This window comes from Ursus maritimus, unplaced genomic scaffold, assembly GCF_017311325.1.
Source record: "Ursus maritimus isolate PB19 unplaced genomic scaffold, ASM1731132v1 scaffold_10, whole genome shotgun sequence".
NCBI classification, from domain to species: domain Eukaryota; kingdom Metazoa; phylum Chordata; class Mammalia; order Carnivora; family Ursidae; genus Ursus; species Ursus maritimus.
This window is the reverse complement of record NW_024423344.1, coordinates 69,494,030-69,515,672: the sequence shown is the minus strand read 5'-3', so window position 1 is coordinate 69,515,672 and position 21,643 is coordinate 69,494,030. Positions and strand designations below refer to the sequence as shown.

The following is a 21,643-nucleotide window of genomic DNA, read 5'->3' as shown; positions in this document are numbered from 1 at the left end:
CCATAACCTATTGCACAGACCAGCCGTATCTTAGCTTGGGAGGAGGCTCAGCAGTGTGAACACCAGGGGGCCCTCTTAGAGACTAGCTACCACAGAGGGAGTTCTTAATGGCTGTGTGAATTTTATAATGGAGATCTGCATAACGGTATTACCTGTTTACATAAGGTTAGATGCTATTTCTAATATTTCATTATTATGAATAACTGTCAAACACCTTTGTATATAAAGCTTTTTAATACTCCAAATTATTTTCTTTGGATATAGTCTCAGAAGTGGGACTGTTGAGTTATAAAAACTTTTTTCTTAATTTCCATTTTAAATCGGTTTCATAAAGCAAATTAATATTATATATTGCTTATTTCAGTTAACATGTGCATTTCCTTTAACATATTTGTGATAAATACGTTAAAAACCCTATGCAATTCTTCACAACTACATGTTCATTTTTCATTTAATGCATTCAATGTAGTATGTATTTTAGGTAGATATTCTATATCATATATTTATATGTAATATTTTGATACTTACGGCATGTGGGTTTTTTCATTGTTATTTAACCATTTTATAGATCCTCCTGAGTTTGTTTGTTGCTGTTATTTTGGACAACTTAGAACTTGATGAAGATCTAAAGAAGCTTAAACAAGTAAGTAATGTGTGGGGAATTCTTCAAATCCGCATTTAAAAAAATAAGAGTAAAACATGTGTTTACAGATACTGTAAAAGAGAGCTTCAAAGTAAAAAAATAGATTTTAATAAGTTAAGGCAGTCTGAGTTGGCAAAATTTTCTTTTGTTTAATTTTTATCCATTATCAACAAAGAAAGTTTTTATTGCTCTATAATTATCCTAGGAATATTTTCATATTACTATTTTGAGTAGAGGAAATGGACATACTACAGGAAATTGAATTGGCGACTCTTCTCCTGTCATTACATGAAGGTTGTTTGAAAATGAAATGCCTCAGGGCCAAATTGCCATTTTGCATAATTATGTGTAATACTCTTGATCATCATCATAAAAATATTAAGCATCAACTTGCCTGACCTCTGGACACTGAAAGAGAATTTAGTCCTGGTGCCCGTAGTCATTATAAGAAATGGAATAGAATAAATGATCAACTCTGTGCCCAGCTAGGTGTGAAAACAGATTGGATATTATAGCATTGATAATCATACCCCCAAAAATGGAAATGAAAATGTGTGAAGGTTACATGACTGATGGCAGAAAGATGACAGGCATGATGGACCATTCTCATAGTTTCTGTTGCATGGAAGATCCTTAGCTTAAATATTTGGCTGTATCAAAGAGTAGAGACCCTTTGAGAAGTAGAGTTGGTGTGAAAAGAGGTCACTGGATAAGATATTCTTTTTTTATAAAAATATAGTTGAATTCAATGTTATATTAGTTTCAGGTGTTCAACATAGTGGTTCAACAATTCCATATATTATGCAGTGCTCAACATAAATGTAGTTACCATCTGTCGCCATGCAAAGTTATTACGATATTATTGGCTATATTCCCTCTGCTCTATTTTTCATCCTCATGGCTTACTTATTTTTATCGCTGGAAGTTGGTGCTTCTTAATCTCCTTCACCTATTTTGTCCTCCCCCACCTCTTCCCCAGCAACCATCCGTTTGTTCTCTGTATTTATGAGTCTGTTTCTGGCTTTTTTGTTTATCTGTTTATTTGTTTAGTTTTTTAGCTTCCATATATAGGTGAAATTATATGGTGTTTGTCATTCCCTGTCTGACTTATTTCACTTATCATGATACCCTCTAGCTCCATCCATATTGTCACAAATGGCAAGATATCACCCTTTCTATGTCTGAGTAATATCCCATTATATATATATCGTCTCTTCTTTATCATTCATCTATCGATGGACACTTGGGTTGCTTCCATATTTTAGCTATTGTAAGTGCTGCAATAAACATAGGAGCACATATAACCTTTCGAAGTAGTGTTTTTGTTTTCTTTGAGTAAGTACCCAGTAGTGGAATTACTGGGTCATATGGTAATTCTATTTTTAATCTTTTGAGGAGCCTCCATATTGTTTTCCACAGTGGCTGCACGAGTTTGCATTCCCACTAACAGTGCACGAGGATTCCTTTTTCTTTACATCCTCGCCAACACTTGTTGTTTGTTGTGTTTTTGATTTCAGCCGTTCTGATAGGTGTGAGGTGATGTCTCATTGTGGTTTTGATTTGCATGGCCTTGATGATGAGTGTTGTCGAGCATCTTTTCATGTGTCTGTTGGCCATCTGGATGTCTTCTTTGGAAAAATATCTATTCAGTGTCTCTGCCCATTTTTTAACCAGATTGTTTGTTTTGGGGGGGTGTTGAGTTGTAAAAGTTCTTTATGTGTTTTGTTGCTTCCACCCTCTTATTGGATAGATGATTTGCAAATATCTTCTACCATTTAGTAGGTTGCCTTTTCATTTTGTTGATGATTTCCTTTGCCATGCAGAAGCTTTTTAGTTTGATGTAGTTCCAATAGCTTATCTTTGTTTTTGTTTCCCTTGCCTGAGAAGGGGGGTAAGATATTCTTGGATCACCCTCCCCAGCACTGCAAGAATAATAATTGGGATGTTAACCAAGAACCAAGGTTACAAAGCAAGTCTTACATTCAGAATTTTCAAATTGCATCTGAGTTGTCTTTTTAATGAAAGACAACTATTTTATTGTCATTTGCATATCTTAGAGTCACTTTAGGCATTTCATCTTTGTATTTCTGTTTATCTCCAAAGTCCGTGCTTTTAACTAAGGGCAGTCAATGAGAGAAAAAATATATATTTGATAAAAAAGATGCCCACTGTGAGCATATCAAGGAAGGATTTAAGTGCTTTTCTGTCCTTCAGCTACACAAACAAAATGGCCTTCTGGGCATAGTGGAAATGATTTCTTCCAGATCTTTTCAGTTTGCAGCAACAGTGACAGGTTATTCAAATGAGAGTTGGGAACTTCTTTTATGCCATTGATGCAAATGCTTCATGCAGCTTCTAGTGATAGAAATATGTAATTAGTGAGTTCGGAATTGAAACTAACCATATCAATAGACATAATTAATAAAAATCTGCTGTTGTATAACCACCGTAGTCCTTGGTTTACAAATCTGGTATTCAGATGTGGGTTTTCCTGTATATCATGTTTACTATGCATAGATTTTTAATGTCCACTAGTAGAGGACATTAAAATATGTATTCTATGGATAAAATGAAAAATACTCTATTTTTTTAAACTGGTGATACAGCCAGGTTCAGTATGGTTTTAAATAATCATTGGCCAATTAAAATTCCATATAATTCCAGCCCACATTTGTAAAATAGTTTTTCCACTAGAAAGAAGTAAAATAAATCCGTATGGCAATTTCTTTTCAAGTTTATGAATTCAAACATACTAATATTTGATATTAGTGTTGATATTATGTATAATACATATAAAATATATATATATACTTTTTATCTGACCCCAAGAGAAAAACCAACAATAAAAATATCAGGACTTTAATTAGCATCTGACTTTCTTACTGGACTGTACAGTTTTAATAAACCATACGGTGCTTTGCTTTGAGCATCTATCATTACTTATAAAATGGCTTTTATTTAATCACTTGCTGTATATTAGTGATGCTTTGTATTTCTGGAAATCCTGTACACCAGAGCTGATTATCCAATTATGCCAGCCTACAGTTTGAAGTATGTTCTTTGAATATTTAGAGATATTTGAACACTGAAAATCCCAACCATGAATAAAACAGCAAACTCATTTTCATGAGTACTTTTCACATTGTTCTTTGGCCATGATTGGACTAACACTACCTATCTATTAAATTCACCTATTAATTCATACTTGAAACTCACCAAATATTGACAAAGTTAAAATGTCCTGTTTCATTTTCTTCCATTTTGTATATGAATATTCGTTTCACAAGTTTTTACAAATTGTGTCATTTTTTCATACCCCCCCCCTTATTTCCAGTGATCTTGTCCTTTGAGGTGGGGCTCATTTACATAGTTTCAAGAATACACCCCCCCACACACACACGTATGCACTTTCATACACACATGCGTATAATCACTTGAATACCTAAAACGTTACCCTGTCTCTCCTAGCTTCTTGTAGACCTCTAATAAAAATGTTACCTGAAATATTTATTTAGTTTTCTGTGTGCAGCCTCAGCCCTTAAAGATTTAAAAGCATATACTCTGTTTTTATTGTTCCCAGGTAGAGAATAGAATGCGAAAGATGTAAAAAGTATTTGATTTTCCCAACATTTTAAGTTCTAGACAGCACTGCATTCTCCATAGTCTGTCTTTGTTCAGTACAAACTTTTTTTTTTTCGTCTTTTATCCTTTCACCAACTATTCTGTAGGTTCTTACAACTCCAGTAATATTTGTCAGACTCATTCAGTGCCAGGTGCTGTGTATTTTCACTTATTTAAATTTCACAGCAGTCCTGTAATGTAGGCATTATTAATATATCCATCTTACAGATGAAGAAACTAAGGCACAGAGAAGTTAAGTAACTTGCCTAAGGTCACACAGCTGATACACGGCCGAGTTAGGATTCGAACCCAGACAATTCGGACCTAAAGCCCAGGCTCTATTATTGAGCCACAGTAAAGCTGAATAAATACCAAACATGAGTCATATCTGTTGTGAAGGCTCACCCATAGGACTGTTAATGACTCGTGTATAAATAATCATATTTTAGATGACAGAAACACTGTTACATTCATGAAGTAACTGTTGGCATGAGAGCAGTTTTCTGAGGAATGGAGGTGAATTAAACAACCCAATCATTAAAACTATCCAAAATAGTTCTTTGTTTCCCCCGGAAAAGCAGATGATCTAATCAGAGCCACTAGAGTTAGGACTTTTGCAACAGGTAAGAGCTCAAATGCTTGACATTCACTCCACACGACGGTAGCTGCTGCCCGAGGCACCTCTTCTCTCAGTGACCTTCTGGAGCAATGAGCCTCTTCAGACGCACACACAACGTGCTTGCAACATCTCACATTTCAATGAGGCCTCTAGAGACTTTTAATGTATTTTATTATGAGTGTGGTAAAAACAATTGTGTTGAAATGTAAACGTTGGTTCGTGGACATTTTTCAAGAGTAATAGAAACCAGTGTGAGTCACCTCTAAAATGGAGAGGTTAAGTATGAAACACTAAACAAAGCTATTAGAAAGAGAAAGTCTATGCTCACGCTTGGCAGAGGAGGAGATAGGACCGTGAAAATGGATGGGATAGGAGAGAGCTAGAAGGTACAGGGAAGACACTAGAACGGAAGAGAAGCAGGAAGACGTGAGCAGGGCACTAGGAAAACATTCAAGATACGAAATTAAAGGAAAGAACACAGGTTCTGACTCTAATCCAGTGATGGAGAGGGAGGAGTGGGACCGAATCCAGAGTTAGGAAAGTGATCAAGTCAGGTTGCCAGATGGTAAAGGACACCAGAGCCCTTCAGGGAGAAGCTCCTTGAGGCCAGGTGTGGTCTGCATGATCCATTGTTGGTGGAATCCTAGAATCACATTCTTCTTAAGTATAAGCATGCTACGAATCTTTTGCCCATTGCTTTCTGGTCACCTCCTTGACCTTTGAGACAGTGGTTTCCACTTGGGACTGCCGGCTGCAGAACTTTTCAAGAGAAAGTGTGGAGCAGCCGCCATTTTTTTTAACACTTCAAGAAACCTAGAGGGAATCATTCATGCACCCATTGTAAGACCAGTTGTGCTAACTCAAAGGCCAACTTTAATACTGTTAGCTGGAAAACTGCAAATTCCAGGTGGCAGTGCAGCTTCCCTTATGCTAAAGCTCTGATGTCTGTTCATATATGTCTTCTTTTATGGAAAAGAAGAAACATTGAATTATTTATTGCTTAATTAAGGCATTTTGCAAGAGAAAAGTTTTCTTTTTTTTTTAAATTGGATTCAGAGGGGCATACTAAAAGGACTCCTTGTGGACACATTTTGAGAGGTTCTAAAGTGCCTGTTCCAGTCAGGCCCCCCTCCACGGTATCACCAGAGTTGTGCCTTGATAGCCACTAAGGTAGCTTTTCTTTTGTCATTCAAGATAAATAATGTTCTAAAAAACCATGCCAATGATGCTCCATATAAAATTCATCTTTTGCTTTCCCTGTGTGTTGCATATAAGACGCAACTGATTCCTGGCAGCAAAATAGCAGTAGCGATCATTTCATGGCTCCCATACCTAATTAAACAGAAACGATGCTTCCCTTTTCACCCAACACCCAACACAGGCCCTGGAGATGGAGATAGATATAGATACAGGTTCAGATATAAATAAAGATATAGGCACATAATGGTTTTCTACATAAGATCTGAAAATTGACTAGAAATGAAATTGTCTGTGAATGTGTAATTTGGCTACTGAGAAGCCAATTCAGTTTGCATATAAGCTAAAAATTTCCTTGACCCAATGCTGTCCTCTGAACAGTAGTAGGAGACAGTGACCTCGATCCTCAGTGGTATAACAAAGACACTGGAAAATGTAGGTGGAGTTTTACAAACTTCAGAAATGAAAAAAAACCCTCACAGCTTTAATGATTTTTGCAAATTCAGTGCAAGACAGATATAAAGCATTTTCTTTCAAGCAGTATAAAATTCATTAAACTATGAGAAAAAAAACCCACAGAGAAGCCTCAGGGAAAGAATCTTTGACAGGGGAAGTATAGATAGTCTATTTAGATTAAATTCAAAACTCTGAAATTAAAACTGTTTCCCCAGTGCTGTATCAAGTCTCATTTGAATCCTGGTTCAAATTTGATGATGTTTGGTCTTTGGTGGTGTCCACTGCATAGTGAGGATGGACATGTGAAAGAGCCTTTCTCTCTTATGACTGTGATTTTTTTAAATTATATTCCTTTTAAAATATGAGCTCTAGGGGAATATTTCTCTTTAACCCTACCTGGGAGCTTTCACTTTCATCTCTGCTTTGTGTCTATATGGAGGTCTTTCCAGATGGAGGGCAGTTGCACAGAGACAGGTGTTGGGGAGTGTGCCATTCAGCCAAGCACTGTTTCCTGTCTTCTGATCCAGGTCAGGCCTTCAGTCTTCTCAGTATTTTGCCCATGAGTGAATTCATTCAGCCTAGTGTAACATAAAAGAGTGACATAATTCTGTGATCTTAAATATCACCTATTGAAAACTACCTCATGCAAGGTGCTGCGTATTAAATTATTGGATTTTATGCTGAATATTAAAGACACAGAAACTAACACTGAAAGGAGGACATTTCTTGCCCAAGTTCATACGATTTGTAGGTGCCTAAGTTGGAATAACATGGGCTGTCTGACTCTAATCAATGTCCTCACCGAAGGACATCACGATGCCTACTCAGAGAACCAGTTCCTTCATTCATTATGAGATGTGTGTCTAGAAAGTAGGTTGGACGATGTGCTTACATTTGTGGATCAGCATCTTCTCTGCCTGTGGGTGTATAGACTGAAGGTCAAATTATAATCAGAATATGGCGTAGGGAGCCAGGAATCGGTGTGGGGGGTGAGGGAGGAAGGCTGCGTGATTCAAATATGTAATGGCATCAAGCTAAGGTCATATGAGGTATCCCTTTTACAGATGGGATGTTACTGCTCAGAGATGAGATCTACCTGTTTTGTAATCCTGGGGTCTGACTACTTATCTACTGTGCTTCAAATGTTGTGTTAGGGACAAGGGACATAATGATGACCAAGATATTGTTCCTGCCTTAAGTTGTTTGTGAGGTCATGGGAAAAAGTGACATGCAAACAGATACTATGAGGGGCTTGTGAACACATAGGAGACACACACAACTTTGACGATGAAATCAGAGGTGTTTTATCACAAGGATGGTGTAGACTAAAATCTGAAGTAATGCCTATCCAGGTGAAGGGGATTAGGAGAAAGTGGCATGAGGAAGGGCACTCAGGACCACAAGAACAGAAACTTTTTCTTTGGGCAAGAAAAAGCATAGTGGTTTTCTGGAGACCACTACAAATTCACTGTGATTCAAGTGTTGAGCAAGGGAGAAATGGTGTGTTGGAAAAATGAGCAGGGAACTGCAGGTGAAAGCTGTGAGCAGTGCTGAGCATTTTAGGTATTGTCCTAAGGGCATTTAAGCCCAAGAGTGACATAATGTCCCCTACATTCCAACGTCAGCATAGGGAATGGACTGAAGGGGCCCTAGACTGATGATAGGAGCATGGGTCCTGAGCCAAATGGGATGATTGCAGCCTCAACCAAAGGAAATTGAAGCAAGGGAACATAGCAGGGGTGGTGGAATACAGAGGAGGGAATACAGTGAGTAGGATTTGGTGACCAGTTGCAAGTTAAGAGAAGAGCAAAGGCAGGAGACCAGGGTGTCACCCAGGTTTCTAGATTGCCCAAGGTATACCAACACAGAGAGCACAAGAGAAGGAAGAAAGAGGGGTTTGGTTTGGTTTGTTTGGGGGGAGGGAACTGGCCATATTTACCATGAGATGCCTGGGAGATATTTATGAAACAAAGTCTGTGGGTAGATAGAAGGTAGGTAGAGTCTTGGGGCTGAAAGAGATATTAGAGAGGAGCAAAAATCAACATGCAAATGGTAATTTAAACCTTTAGAAGTCCTAAGTTTACCATGGCTCCTGAGGAACAAGACATGAATTGTATAAGCCATGAGAAGGAGCCTGAAATATGAATAAGAAGTCACAGCCCAAGAGGTAGGAGGGAAGTCCAGAATGTGTTTGTCTTCAAAACCAAAGGTAAAAGTGTTTCAAGAAGGAGACTATGGTCAACAGTCTCAAAGACTTCAGAGAGGTGAAAAAATGTCACCATAGGAAACACTTCTATTTGTAATAACATCAGGAAGAATGAAATACTGAGGAGTAACCTTAACCAAAGAAGTAAAAGATTTCTACACTGAAGATGACAAAATATCACTGAAAGAAATTACAGAGGACACAAATAAATGGAAAGACATCTGTGTTCATGGACTGGAAGAATTAATATTATTAAAGTGTTCATACTACCCAAAGTGATCCACAGATTCAGTGCAATCCCTATCAAATCCTAATGTACTTTGTTGCAGAAACAGAAAAAAAAATCCTTAAATTTATGTGGAATCTCAAAGGCCCCCAAATAGCCAAACAAACAAATAAACAAAGTTCTGAAAAGGACAAAGTTGAAGCCTCACACTCCCTAATCCCAAAACATATCACAAAGCTACAATAATTAAACAACATGGTATTGACATAAAGATAGACTTATAGATCAGTGGAACAAAAGAAAGAGAGCCCAGAAATAAATCCTCATGTCTATGGTCAAATGATCTTCAACAAGGGTGTCAAAACCACACAATGGGAAAAGGAAAGTTTCTTTAATAAGTGATGCTAGAAAAACTGCATGTCCACATGCAAATTGGAACCTTACCTTATACCATATACAAAAACTAACTCAAAATGGAATAAAGAACTTAATGTAAGACCTACAACTATAAAAATCCTAGAAGAAAACACTACAAAAAAGTTTCATGACATTGAAATTGGCAATGACTTCTTGGATATGACATCAAAAGAACCCATAACAAAAGCAAAAATAGACAAATGGGACTACATCAAACTTAAAAACATTTGTGCAACAAAAGAAACAATCAACATGGTGAAAAGGCACTCTATGGAATGGTAGAAAAAACTTGCAAATCATATATCTAATAAGGGGTTAATATCCAAATATATAAAGAATTCTGCAACTCAACAACAACAACAAAAAACAAGTAGCGAAGGACTTGAATGGACATTTCTCCAAAGAAGATATAAGAATGACCAAGAACCACATGAAAAATTGCTCAGCTTCACTAATCATCAAAACCACAGTGAGATACAACCTTGCAGTCATTACAATGGCCACTACTAAAAAACTAGAGAATGAAAAGTATTGGCAAGGATATGGAGAATTGGAACACTTGTCCGCTATTGCTGAGAATGTGCAGCCACCTTGGAAAACAGTATGAAGTTCTTCAAAAAATGAAAAATAGTTATGATCCAGCAATACCACTTCTGGGTATATATCCAAAAGGATTGAAATCAGGGTCTCGAAGAGATATTTGCAAACCCATGTTTGTTGCAACATTATTCACAATAGCCAAGAGGTAGAAGCAAATCAGATGTCCATTAGCAGATGAATGGGTGAAGAAAATGTGGTGTATGCATACATTGGAATATTATTCAGCCTTAACAAGGAAGGAAATCCTGACACATGCTGCAGCATGGATGAACCTTGAGGACATTGTGGTCAGTGATGTAAGCCAGTGACAAAAAAAAAGTACTGTATGATTCCACTTCTGTGAGGTTCCTAGAGGAGTCCAGTTCATAGAAACAGAAAGTAGAATGGTGGCTGCCTGGAGCCAGGGGGAGGGGGCAGTGGGAAGTTCAATGTCTATAGAGTTTTAGTTCTGCAAGATGAAAAAATACTGAAGGTCTTTTGCGCAACAAGATGAATGTACTTAACACTACTGAACTGTACCCTTAAAACTGACTGCGATGGTACATTTTATGTTATGTGTTTTTGATCACAACTTAAAAAAAATTTAATGAAAAAATGGCAGCCATGTTAGCAGTAAGGAGGTGGTAGATGACAGTGATGACAGCAAGCTCAGGCACTGGAGTGAAAGTTGGTTCTAGGAGATAAGCAGTGTATGACAGCTAAGAAGTGAAGATGGATTGCCAATCCTTTCTTCTCAGACTTGTCATCCTCAAAGCTTCTAGAAAGACCACTCGTCACTGGCTGATTCTTAATGCTTTTAGATATGTCACCACTATTTACTATCGGGCTAGCCAACCTTTTCTTCCATTGTGGCAGGCGTGGAGAGTGATGTTTGCACAACACATGGGATCAACAGCTGGGAATCCTAGGTAGTTGGAGGCATCAGACATCGAGGATTCCTGCTGTTCCAGCAAACACTGAGCTGCCCGGGGGCCAGAGGATCAATACCGTCAAGAAGCTACAAATCATTAGTGGCTGGAGGTTGAAAAATGGTGTTTACTGGAAGCCTTTGACGTTATTCGACTCCACTTGAAGCCACTCCAGAAATGGACTCTTCAATTGTTAATTTACATATAACTCCCCATAATTTTCCATAATTTAGGCCTCAAGAGGTCATCTTATATAGTATTTGCTCGGCTATTTCTGAAATTGTTTCATTGTTAGGCCTTTGTTTAATGGTAAATTCTTATGTCAACAAATACATGAACAACACTAAGATCCGTTCAAAGAGATGAAGTGACTAACGCTGAACACCGTTCAGATCAGGGTGCAAGCCAGGAGGTAATAACAGACGCTCAAAATTTGGGGATAATCAATTGTCAGTGTTAGACACCGCCTAGAAATCCAGAAGTCAATGCAAAAAGGGGAAACAGCCAACCGGAATTTTGGAGTTAAACCAGCAATAATCAGGGGTTGGGGCATCAAACAGAGGAGGTACCTCTTAGAATTTATGTCCTTCGGTTGTGCATTCAGTTGTATCCCTCAAAAAGACATACTGAAACCCGAATCCCTAGTCCTTGTGAAGGTGACCTTATTTGGAAATGGGGTATTGGCAAATGTAATCAAGTTAAGATGTGGTCTTTGGGGTGAACCTTAATCCACTCTGACTGGTGTCCTTATATTTAAAGAAGAGACAGACAGACGGACAGACAGGAACAGTATGTGATGAAGAGGCAGACACCGTGAGGTGTCTACAAGCTAGGGAGCATCAAGGATTGCCGACCATCACCGGAAGCTAAGAGAGAGGCATGGAACAGACCCTCCCTTAGAACCCCCACAGGGCACCAAGCCCACAGACACCCTGATTTTGGACTCCCAGGCTCCAGAACTGTGAGACAAAACATTTCTGTTGTTTTAAGGCACTCAGTGTTGGTACTTTGTTACAACACCCCGCAGGAACGAACACAGCCACCAGAGCCTTGGTCTCTGGTCTCCAGAAAAAGTGCTCCCTTTAGGAGCTGGGAAGTCAGGAGCGAAGAGCATGGCGTAATGGGGGGTAATGGGTGCACCTCGGGATGCAGACCAGCTGCACCAACCAAGAGCAGCTTTCTCAGCAGCTGGAATCTTTACCATCACCCTTCATCAAATAAGGCCATAAAAAGTGAGTTGTATAAATTTGAGACTTTCTTGGAAGAAGAGTTTCTCTAAGCCCTTCCAAATTTTCATTCCATGAATGATTGACTCAAACCATATCACCTTTAGAAACCTTGTCCTTTGCCCCATTCCACTGGCACTCGGGACTTTTTATAAATTACCTTAAGTCTCTCTTGCCTTTGAACAAACATAAAATGACTTGTCTCCATCAGTGAGCTGTCAGTACATCATTCTACAATTGTGTTAATTCAGAATTACTTTCATTACATTTTTTTCCATAGCACTCTGCAAGACAACCCCTCAATTTTAAAAAATGGGAAGGTTTGTGGGGGAAGACATGCCCAAACTGGGGGACAAGCTCCCCCTTCAGCTCTGCCTGAACTCAGCACGCCCAGCCCTATGCCTACTGCTTAGCTGTGGGGACTTTATCCTGTTTGCTTTCTGTAATCAAGAGAACACATTTTTTCTTAATGAACGGCAATATTTTTTCTTTAAATCCTTTCACAGTATGGGAAACTGGACTGTTACGGTTCTAAGGAAGAAGTATGACAGATAATTGGTTTTCAGTTTTATGAATAGCAAAAGGACTCTTTCGTGGCCGTGTTAAGACAATAAGGAGTGAAGCCTATAAGGAGTGTTACCCTGTGTGTACCTAAACTCGAATGTGAATACAGTGGAGATGTTGTCACTGCCTTGACTCCTTTTGGACTTAAGTTTAACATGGTCCATCTGTTCTTTGTTCTGAGTCTCAGTCCATATACTTTGGGTTTAAGGACATAAGTGAGAGTCTCAATGGTGACTCTTGGTTTCAGGTTCATCTCCTTGGATGGATGATGGTAACATTCGCTGAAGCAAGAAACATTAGCACAGAACCCTATTCAAGGGAAAAGATCAACAACTCCATCTTGGGCGTGTTGTGATGAGTTTGAGACTGAGTGGAGACACCTAATGGCTGCATGTGTACATCTGGAGTTCAGGAGTGAGGGCTGGATGCCTGGCTAGAGATACAAATATGGATGTTCAATGTAATCTTCACATAGCCCATGCCTACCATGTGTCAGTCAGTGAAGAAACAAGACAAAAACCCTCATCCTCTCTGATTCTTCAGTTCTAGTGATATTCTCTGTATGGACATAACAGTGCAAGTTGTGAATCTGGGTGAGATTGTATAAAGTGGGAAGAAAAGAGATACTACAGCCTTGAAGAAAAGTGTTTAATAACTGCAGGTGCCTTACTGTTAGCCCAACACAAGTAACCTCTCTCTGAGTTTCTCCATGTAAATTTTGACTTTGGGTTTTTTACAAATAATCAACACTCTATCTCAAGTTCACGCTCCCAACGAGAGAAGGTCTGATTGGTCCAGCTAGTCAACCTCATTCCTTCTAGGCCAGAATTTCATGTCTCTGACTGCTTACAATGCTGGTCATCCCTACAGAAAGCCATCAGCTTTTAACAAGTTCAGATCCAGACAAAGAGGGCCACCCTGAAATGTGACTGGTTTCCTAAGACAGTCCCTTCTCCTAACTCTCCACCCTGGCCTCTGCTCTGGAGGAGCTAGACCCAGAAGATGTGGAACAGTAAAAGAAGGGACCATGTTCCTTCCCAAGTTTCAGACCAGAAGTCACTCTTGTAGCTCTGTGGGGTAGAGATGAGGGGAAGCTCTGAATCAGGTAGGAGACTGGATTGAACTGGATTGATTTTTACTAAAAGGTAGCGAAATGTATGGAATTTGTTTAAGAATAGCAACCGGTCTTCCTTTGATTTACTCGTAATTCTGCTTCCTGTTCTTGAGGGTTAATGAGTTCATTCTTGGCCTTTTCTTATATTCTACTCAGTGTGCTTGCTCAGTAGCAGGCACAGTAGGAGATGGGGCGTGTCTGGCGTTCTCACACACAGCCATATGACAATCAAATATTTTTTACTCTGATATTAACAAAAGAATGACTTAGATTATTTCTAGGAAATGAGAAATGTACATGCATGCTATTTGGTTTGATGTTATTCCTATTTCCATTTTGCTTTGCATAAAATATGTTGATTAATGTGAATTTTCATAGTGCATCTAATAAGCCTTTTTATCAAAGTCTGCAAAATTGAACAACTCTACAATCTGCCATAAGCATACTCAGGAATGGTACTTGGAAAATGCATGATTGTTGCCTGAAAAGGAATTACTTCAGGAGACAGAACACAGCTGAGGTTGAAGACCCCAGTGTGGGGACTACAAGATACGTCTCTTCCGTACCTCCAGTTTTAAGTGTGGTACCATTCCTGATACTAGTTATATGTACACGAAGGTGGAACAAATTAGGAAACTTACTGTAGATAGTGTCACACTGTCAGAGAACGAAGTTACAAATAAGCAAAGGGGAGATGAATGAACCAGAATGAACCCTATGGCTGGGTGGGTCTTACGAACTCAGTTTATTTTAAGATAGAAGATGGATAGATACATAGATATATAGACAGACTCATAGATATGTGGATGGATGCATATAGGTGATCTAAGGTTACATAAGAGCCATCCACCCATATGTAGGTGGTAAGTATAGATATGGGTGTTTAACACAGTTCTATATACATCCATGCATTCCCTAGCTCTTTCCTCCAAGTGAGCATAGAAGCAGTGCCATACCAGTACAACAAGCAAACTCAGTGGCAAGATTTTCATTTCTAAATACCATTCTCCAGGAAAGCAAATCAGGACTCTTTGTGGAGAAATGGCTGATTCTCCAGCTCAGTCAGGGGAAACACAAGATATGACTTAAGTATTTTGTGAAGCCCAGACAGTAAGGAAGAACTTTTTAAAAAGAAAGGAAAAGAAAAAGAAAAAGTATATTGAAGTAGAGGAGCCAACTGAAAGAGCCCCCAATGGCCAAAGCAGGAACAATTAGAGCAATAAAATAAATAACAATGATATTGGATTATTAATCAAAGAATGAAATAAACAACCAAAGCTCATACTTATGTATTAGTAAATGATTGAATTTAAAAATGGAGAGGTGCCAACTCTTCCTCACAGAATAATCCCAAGTAAATAGAGAGAAATAGAAATAATAGAATAATAAATGAGGGAAATAGAAAATCACCATTAGAACATTATAGTTACAATTGTGGCTGGTAGGATCTACTGGTGGATGTTGAAATTACTGTGAAACTCTAAGAAGAAATAGGGTATTTGCATGACCTCCAGGTTTCTCCTTTTAAAACTTTCTTTTTTTTTAAATTATTCCGATGGTTTTAACATGGGTCTACAAATTCTTTGATACTCCTCCCTCCTAGGAGATAAACCTTAAATCTTCTGTCTCTCACTGTGGCCAGGTGTTGGTGACTTATTTCTACCTTGTAGTGTAAGGAAAGTGTAGTGTAAAGACACTATAACATTAGAGTAGAGAAACCCGGTAGACACAATTTACCCCTGGTTACAGTTGCCATCACCAATATTAAGGCTACTGGTGTCATGCTCCCCCTGATATCATGAGAAAAGCTTATCATCTCCATAAAGCCATAACCTCAGTCAAATCATGAGAAAACATTAGACAACCCCAAACCAAAGGACACTCTACAAGTTACCTGCCCAGTACTCCTTTAAACTGTCAAGGTCATTTACAAACAGGGAAGATAAGAGAAACTGTCGCAGCTTAGAGGAGCCTCAAAAGACATGACAGTGAAATATAATGTGTTACCCTGCACTGGATCTGAAAACAAAAAGACACTGATACAAAAACTGGGGAATTCCAAATAAGTTCTGCACTTTCGTTAAAAGTATTTGACCAAGGTTAATTTCTTAGTTTTGATAAATGTTCTATGGTTACATAAGATGCGAACATAAGAAAAAGCTGGGTCAAGGGCATACAGGAACTCTGCACTATCTTTTCAACTCTTATGTAAGTTCAAAATGATTTCAACATGAAGTGTTGTGTTTTCTTTTTAAATAAGATAAGAATTTTCTATGGTAAACTCCAATAACACAACATGTAAATATAAAATGGCTGCTATGTGGCCTTGTGCAAAGACACATATAACTGTGAAACTTTATACTGTGAATATGTCGTGTAGAATTTATAGTTAATTATGCTTTTTTGATCTTAAAAAGTTGAGAGCATGCATTTCATCAGGAGCCAGGCACTTTCTATGATTTTGTTTCTAATAGAAAATCTGATGAGACTTGTCATTTCTCTTTCTTCATCTTTATCAGTGAAATAACCCCTCTGAAATTGGGAGACTGGTTTGTGATGGCTATTATGGCTTCTTCCACCTTGTAAAGACCCTAAGAAAAGGAAAATAAAATGAGGAGAAATATCACAAATGGGCTGCTTTGGCATGTCTATGGGACACCACTGATTCTGCTTTTTTTGTTCTCCATCTCATTCCCATTGTGTTATCTTTGTCCTGTGTGTGTAAATGTACGGTGTGAGGCCACAGGGCACAGAGTCCTGCTCTTAATTTAAAATGTGCCATCTTAATAGAGGAGAGATGCACATAATTAGGAGTTACGGCGTAAAGCTCTGAGCACGAAAGTTGAAGAAAATGCAAGGAACGTCAGGGAGGACATGCCTAACTCAGATTGGAGGCAGGGAAGGAAGATGTGTCTAAAAATGATGAATCGAGTGTTGTTAGCAAAGTGGGAGAAAATATTCCATATTCAAGAAATGGCAGGTACAAAATTGCAGAAGGCAAAATGCATCTATTGCTTGAAAATGTTGTTTTGATGAGGCCATATAAAACAGTTTTTAGAAGCTCAGGCTCTGGAATCAGAAAGATTGCAGTCGCACCCCAGTGCTCCCACTTGCAGCTGTGTGACCTTGGGCAGCTGATTTAAGCTCCTGTGACCTCAGTTTCCATGTCTGTAACATGCTAGAGCATGGAGCTACACCCAAGGGCTAAACTGGGGATTGAGTAATGTTAGCGATGCAAAGTGGTCAGCATAGCGTCTAGCACTCAGGTTTACTACTTCATCTACCAGTTTTTACTATTCTGAGAACTCTTCTTGGAGGAGATGGGTTTTTGAGGGCGTTAACCAACTGTAGAAGGAGTGTGTGTTGCAAGCGGGGGGGTGGGGCCATGCGTGACCTGAAGTAAGATTGTGGGGGGACCTGCAAGCCAATATTGTTGGAGTATTCAGAGCAAGGATGGCACGTTGCGGTGGGGGGGGGGGGGGGGGGGTTATACTGTGCTAAGAAGATTCAAACTGCTTCTACACACAATTGACCATCCTTGAGTTACTTTAAGGATCAGGAACATGATGGTGTTTGTTTTTCAAGTGTTCTGAAAAGACAACTGGGATTCAAGGGGCAGGACTAAGATGGAAGCCCAGGTAGGGGCGTTTAAGGAGTGGCATGAGATAAAAAAACAAAAAACAGGATGCCCGAGTGGCCGCTGGGTAAAGCAGCGTGGGAAATGTGGGTGACTGATGAGAGCAGCCCCCGAGGTGCTGGGGAGAGACCTGAACCAGAGAGGATGGAAGGTGAGTGGGCAGTTAGCACAGAAGAGAGCGGGCGCAGGCAACTCTTCTGAGAAGGAGTTTGAAAAGGGAAGGGGATAGGGAAGAACACTAGATCAGGAGAAATGTTCGCCACCCTCTATGTAAATCAAGAGTCTTGAGAAAATAAACAACACGGCGAAGGGGCAGAAGCTGGAGAGTGGGAAACGTTGAGGGCGTCCCACGCTGGATGGAGGAGAGGGGATGGATGGACAGACAGCACAGCGTGTGGGCGTCCTCTGCGTTCATCCCCACTCGCTGAGATGAGAGCATTTTCCCGCAGAGCGAGCACTTCCTGTGGCATCGTGATAGCTTTGGTTTTTATAGCACATTTCCCTTGAGTAATTCAAATTACAGGCAATATGCTATCTCACTTATATATCTGGCATTTATATAAAAGAAGGAAGATCCTCACTTTTCACTTGAGAACGTTGAAATCCAAAGTGGTTAAGGGATTATAAAACTGAACAAAAATTTAAACCCGCATCTTCTTACTTTTTTTTACTATTTTTATGTAGACTGTGTTTTCTCTTGTGTTTTATTTTTTTTTTTAAGATTTATTTATTTATTTATTTGACACAGAGATGGAGACAGCCAGCGAGAGAGGGAACACAAGCAGGGGGAGTGGGAGAGGAAGAAGCAGGCTCATAGCGGAGGAGCCTGATGTGGGGCTCGATCCCATAACGCCGGGATCATGCCCTGAGCCGAAGGCAGACGCTTAACCGCTGTGCCACCCAGGCGCCCCTCTCTTGTGTTTTCTAAATCAAAACAGGGAGGAAAATTATGTGAGCATAAATACACACACACACACACACACATACTCGTACACACATATACACATACATATATATATATATACACACACACACATACGTATGTATGTGTGTGTGTGTGTGTGTGTGTGTGTGTATACTGAATTCCCTTTGGTGTGGGTTTTTTCCTATTATTTACTGAATATTCGTCTAATAACAAGAACCAACTACCTAGTTTACATGGAATTCTAATATAATTTCATCTGAAGTGGAGGCAAAAAATGCATTTTTTATCATAATGAACATGTTTCTATGACTCAGTAAGTTTCCTAATGGAAACAACTGTGTCTCGGTTGAATAACCGAAGAGAAATATAATGTAAAATAGAGGTGTTTGGGACCTAGAAAACATACAAAAGCAAACTCTGTTCCTTACTACTGTCTCTAAGAAATCATTAAGTCCGTTAATAGGATTTCAAGGATCAATCATATAAGGAAAAGTTATCCATTCAACATAATTTGGTATTCTCCTTTTGAATAGTTGTGGTTTTTTTCCCTCTTACTAACTTGTTAGCATTTTCTGCTAGGCTAGGCTTGTTGCAACTGGTATTCACATTGCTTCACAAAGTAACCTGAAGGACATTTCAAGGCTGTAAGATCTTAGGTTCGGTGCTGTGTACATCTTAGGGATGTCAGAAGACTCTATAAAAGTAAGAGCCCTTCATAAGTGCTCTGCTGGTCTCCCTAATCTGGAAGTACAGAACAGCCACCTAATTCCCCAGGGCACCAGCTCCTCCTCCTCCTTTCCCCCGTTTTCTTCAGGGGCACACTGTAAGGGTGAATAAGTAACACCTCCGAGTCTGTTGAGAGATGTAGGAAAAGAAACACCACATGCCATTAATCAAGTGATGTTATAAAGCTACTTGGAACATTTTGGGGTGCCAGCTGTCATATTAAAATGTATCTTCTATGGCCCACAAGCCAAGAAATAGAGCCTTCCAGTGTGTATCAATAAAACCCCAATTTGACTTTGGAAGTACTGGATGTAGTCCAGACTTTTTGTAAAAGGCGGGGTGGGGGGCGGGAATTAACAACTTCAAACACTTTTTAAGGGAAAGATTTTTCTAAAGTGTATAGTAGTGCTGTCTTATATTCAGCCTTTTGCCCAGGGCAAAAAAAGAAAATGTCCTCCCTACTAAGAAACTCTTCATTGGACTCAACAGTCTCGTGAGGAATATTCTTTATATTTCAGATTGAGGCTTAATAGGAACACAGGGACACGGGGATATTAACAAAGACCAACGTGTTTGCTCATTACTCCCGATATCCCATCTGTTTTAACCCAGACGCCGTGCGGTTGGGGTTGTAAAATCACACATGCGACATAGCAAGAGAAACTTGCTGGAGAAATAAAAGTTTATGCTCAAAGGAAGAGTCTCAGTTCTGAATTACTGTGTCATGTATAGATCGAGCAAAACTGGCCAAAGCCATTGTATAAAGAAGCAAGGAGAATTCAGCCTTAATTTACTCAGGTGACAAAGAGGCACTTCTTTCCCAGATGGCCCATAATGCGACCATTTTTCACAGACAGAACTGCCAAAAAATACTCTTCAGTTACGTTAACCTACAGGTCTGCGCACATTTTTCGAACTAGCATGAGCTAGATTTTTAAACGAGAACTCTTTCCCAAGTCTGAATGCCTTTTAAATTGTTTTCTTTGCGAAAAGCACACCAGAAATTACAAAAATTTTTATTTAACATAATCCTTCAATTCAGTTATTTGTTGCAGCGTTTAGAAAGGAACTGAAAACTGAATAATGTTTGAATATTTTAACAGAAGAAAGCACAGGCTGGAATATGGAAGATGGAAGCGATGAGGCAGAACAGGGTATGTGTCATGCAGAGCAATTACACCCAACTCTCTTGAGAAGCACAAGGAAAGCAAAAGGCTTTCAGCCGCCCAACGTGTAATGATATCTCCACAAGACAGATGCTGAGCCGTAGAACAGCACTGAGCTTAGATGATTTCTATATTTTAAAGCTCAAGGTTTGAATTTTTCTCTTTGATTCTGATTTCTTTTTTGCAAATGTGGGTTTGTTTTTTTTTAACCATGTGAGTCTGTTACAAATCTATCATCTGATCTATTCGTTGCAGCCAGACTTCGTGCTCCGTTGAAGCCATTATAAACTCTTTCCTTTGTGCTGGTCTTTACATTCGCGTTTTCGACATAAAGACTAAAATCTTGGGTTTGCTACGCTAGGTTCCTTCCGTTCAAGGGTTATGATCTTTGAAATGATTTTTAAGTGAACATTTACAATTGCAATTACTATCCATTAGAAGGTCTTCTTTTGTGGTATGGTATACTGATCCTAAATTATTATCCTGTATATTCAACGTAAGCCATATTACTCACTCATTTGCGTCAAAGTACATTTAATCTTGGAGAAATCTGTGCTTAAATGCAAGAAAGGGGAAGAATTTGGATAAAAGATAGACTACGGTTTATCGCGTATTAAGAAACTTGACAGTGGTTTCCAAGAACCAAGCAGTATTTTTCTTTACCCTGGCTGCCTTATCTTCGTCCTGCCCCGCACCCTCCGCACACACGCCAGTCCCATCTTGCTTTTTGGTCTTTTTTTCTCGTTTTGTACCTTGGCCAAGATCATGGACTGGAGAAGGAGAAATGGCCCAGGTTATGGTGATTCATAGCAGTGAAGTTAGAATTAGGTGATTTTACTCCACTCCATCATCTTTTTTCTTTTTAACTTGTTACTGGGTTCTATTATCTATATAGAAAAAGGCATTTTGCTGAACTTTTAACAACTGAACACACGCAGCCTCCAGATCAAGATCAGCTGTCCCTTAGAAGCCCCACCCCGCATGCCCTCGTAGTCACAATGCTTCACCCCACCCCCGGGATAACCGCTCTCCAGACACTAAGCAGGAGGGGGCAGTGGTTTCAGCTTTCTATAAATGGAATCATTCAGGATGTCCTGTTTGCATTGTCAGGATTCGTTCATTCAACATTAGTTTGTAAAATTCACCCAAATCCTTGTGCTTGGATGTAGTTTATTGACTCAAATCCGTAAATATGCCACAGTGGGCATTGGAGGAACGTACGGTTTGGCACAGCCGTGGGCTGGCGAGCCTGTGGTGTGCGTGTGGGCATGTTTCTGGGAGCGGTGCGCCTCGGGGAGGACTTGCTGGGCTACTGGCTGTGTGTCTGTTCGTGTCTAGTTGATGCTGCTTAACTGTGAATGGCAGAAAGAGCACTTGGCAGCTGCTGTTCAC

The 21,643-nt window shown here is 39.4% G+C and overlaps 1 protein-coding gene across 1 annotated transcript in view; it reads left to right on the top strand.

Annotated features, from left to right (window-relative positions):
• The window catches only part of NALCN (sodium leak channel, non-selective), a 285,252-nt gene that overhangs the window by 176,777 nt on the left and 86,832 nt on the right, over positions 1-21,643 (top strand). The window contains 1 exon segment of the mRNA XM_040624300.1: positions 569-643. Coding sequence (XP_040480234.1) covers positions 569-643 — 75 coding nt within the window.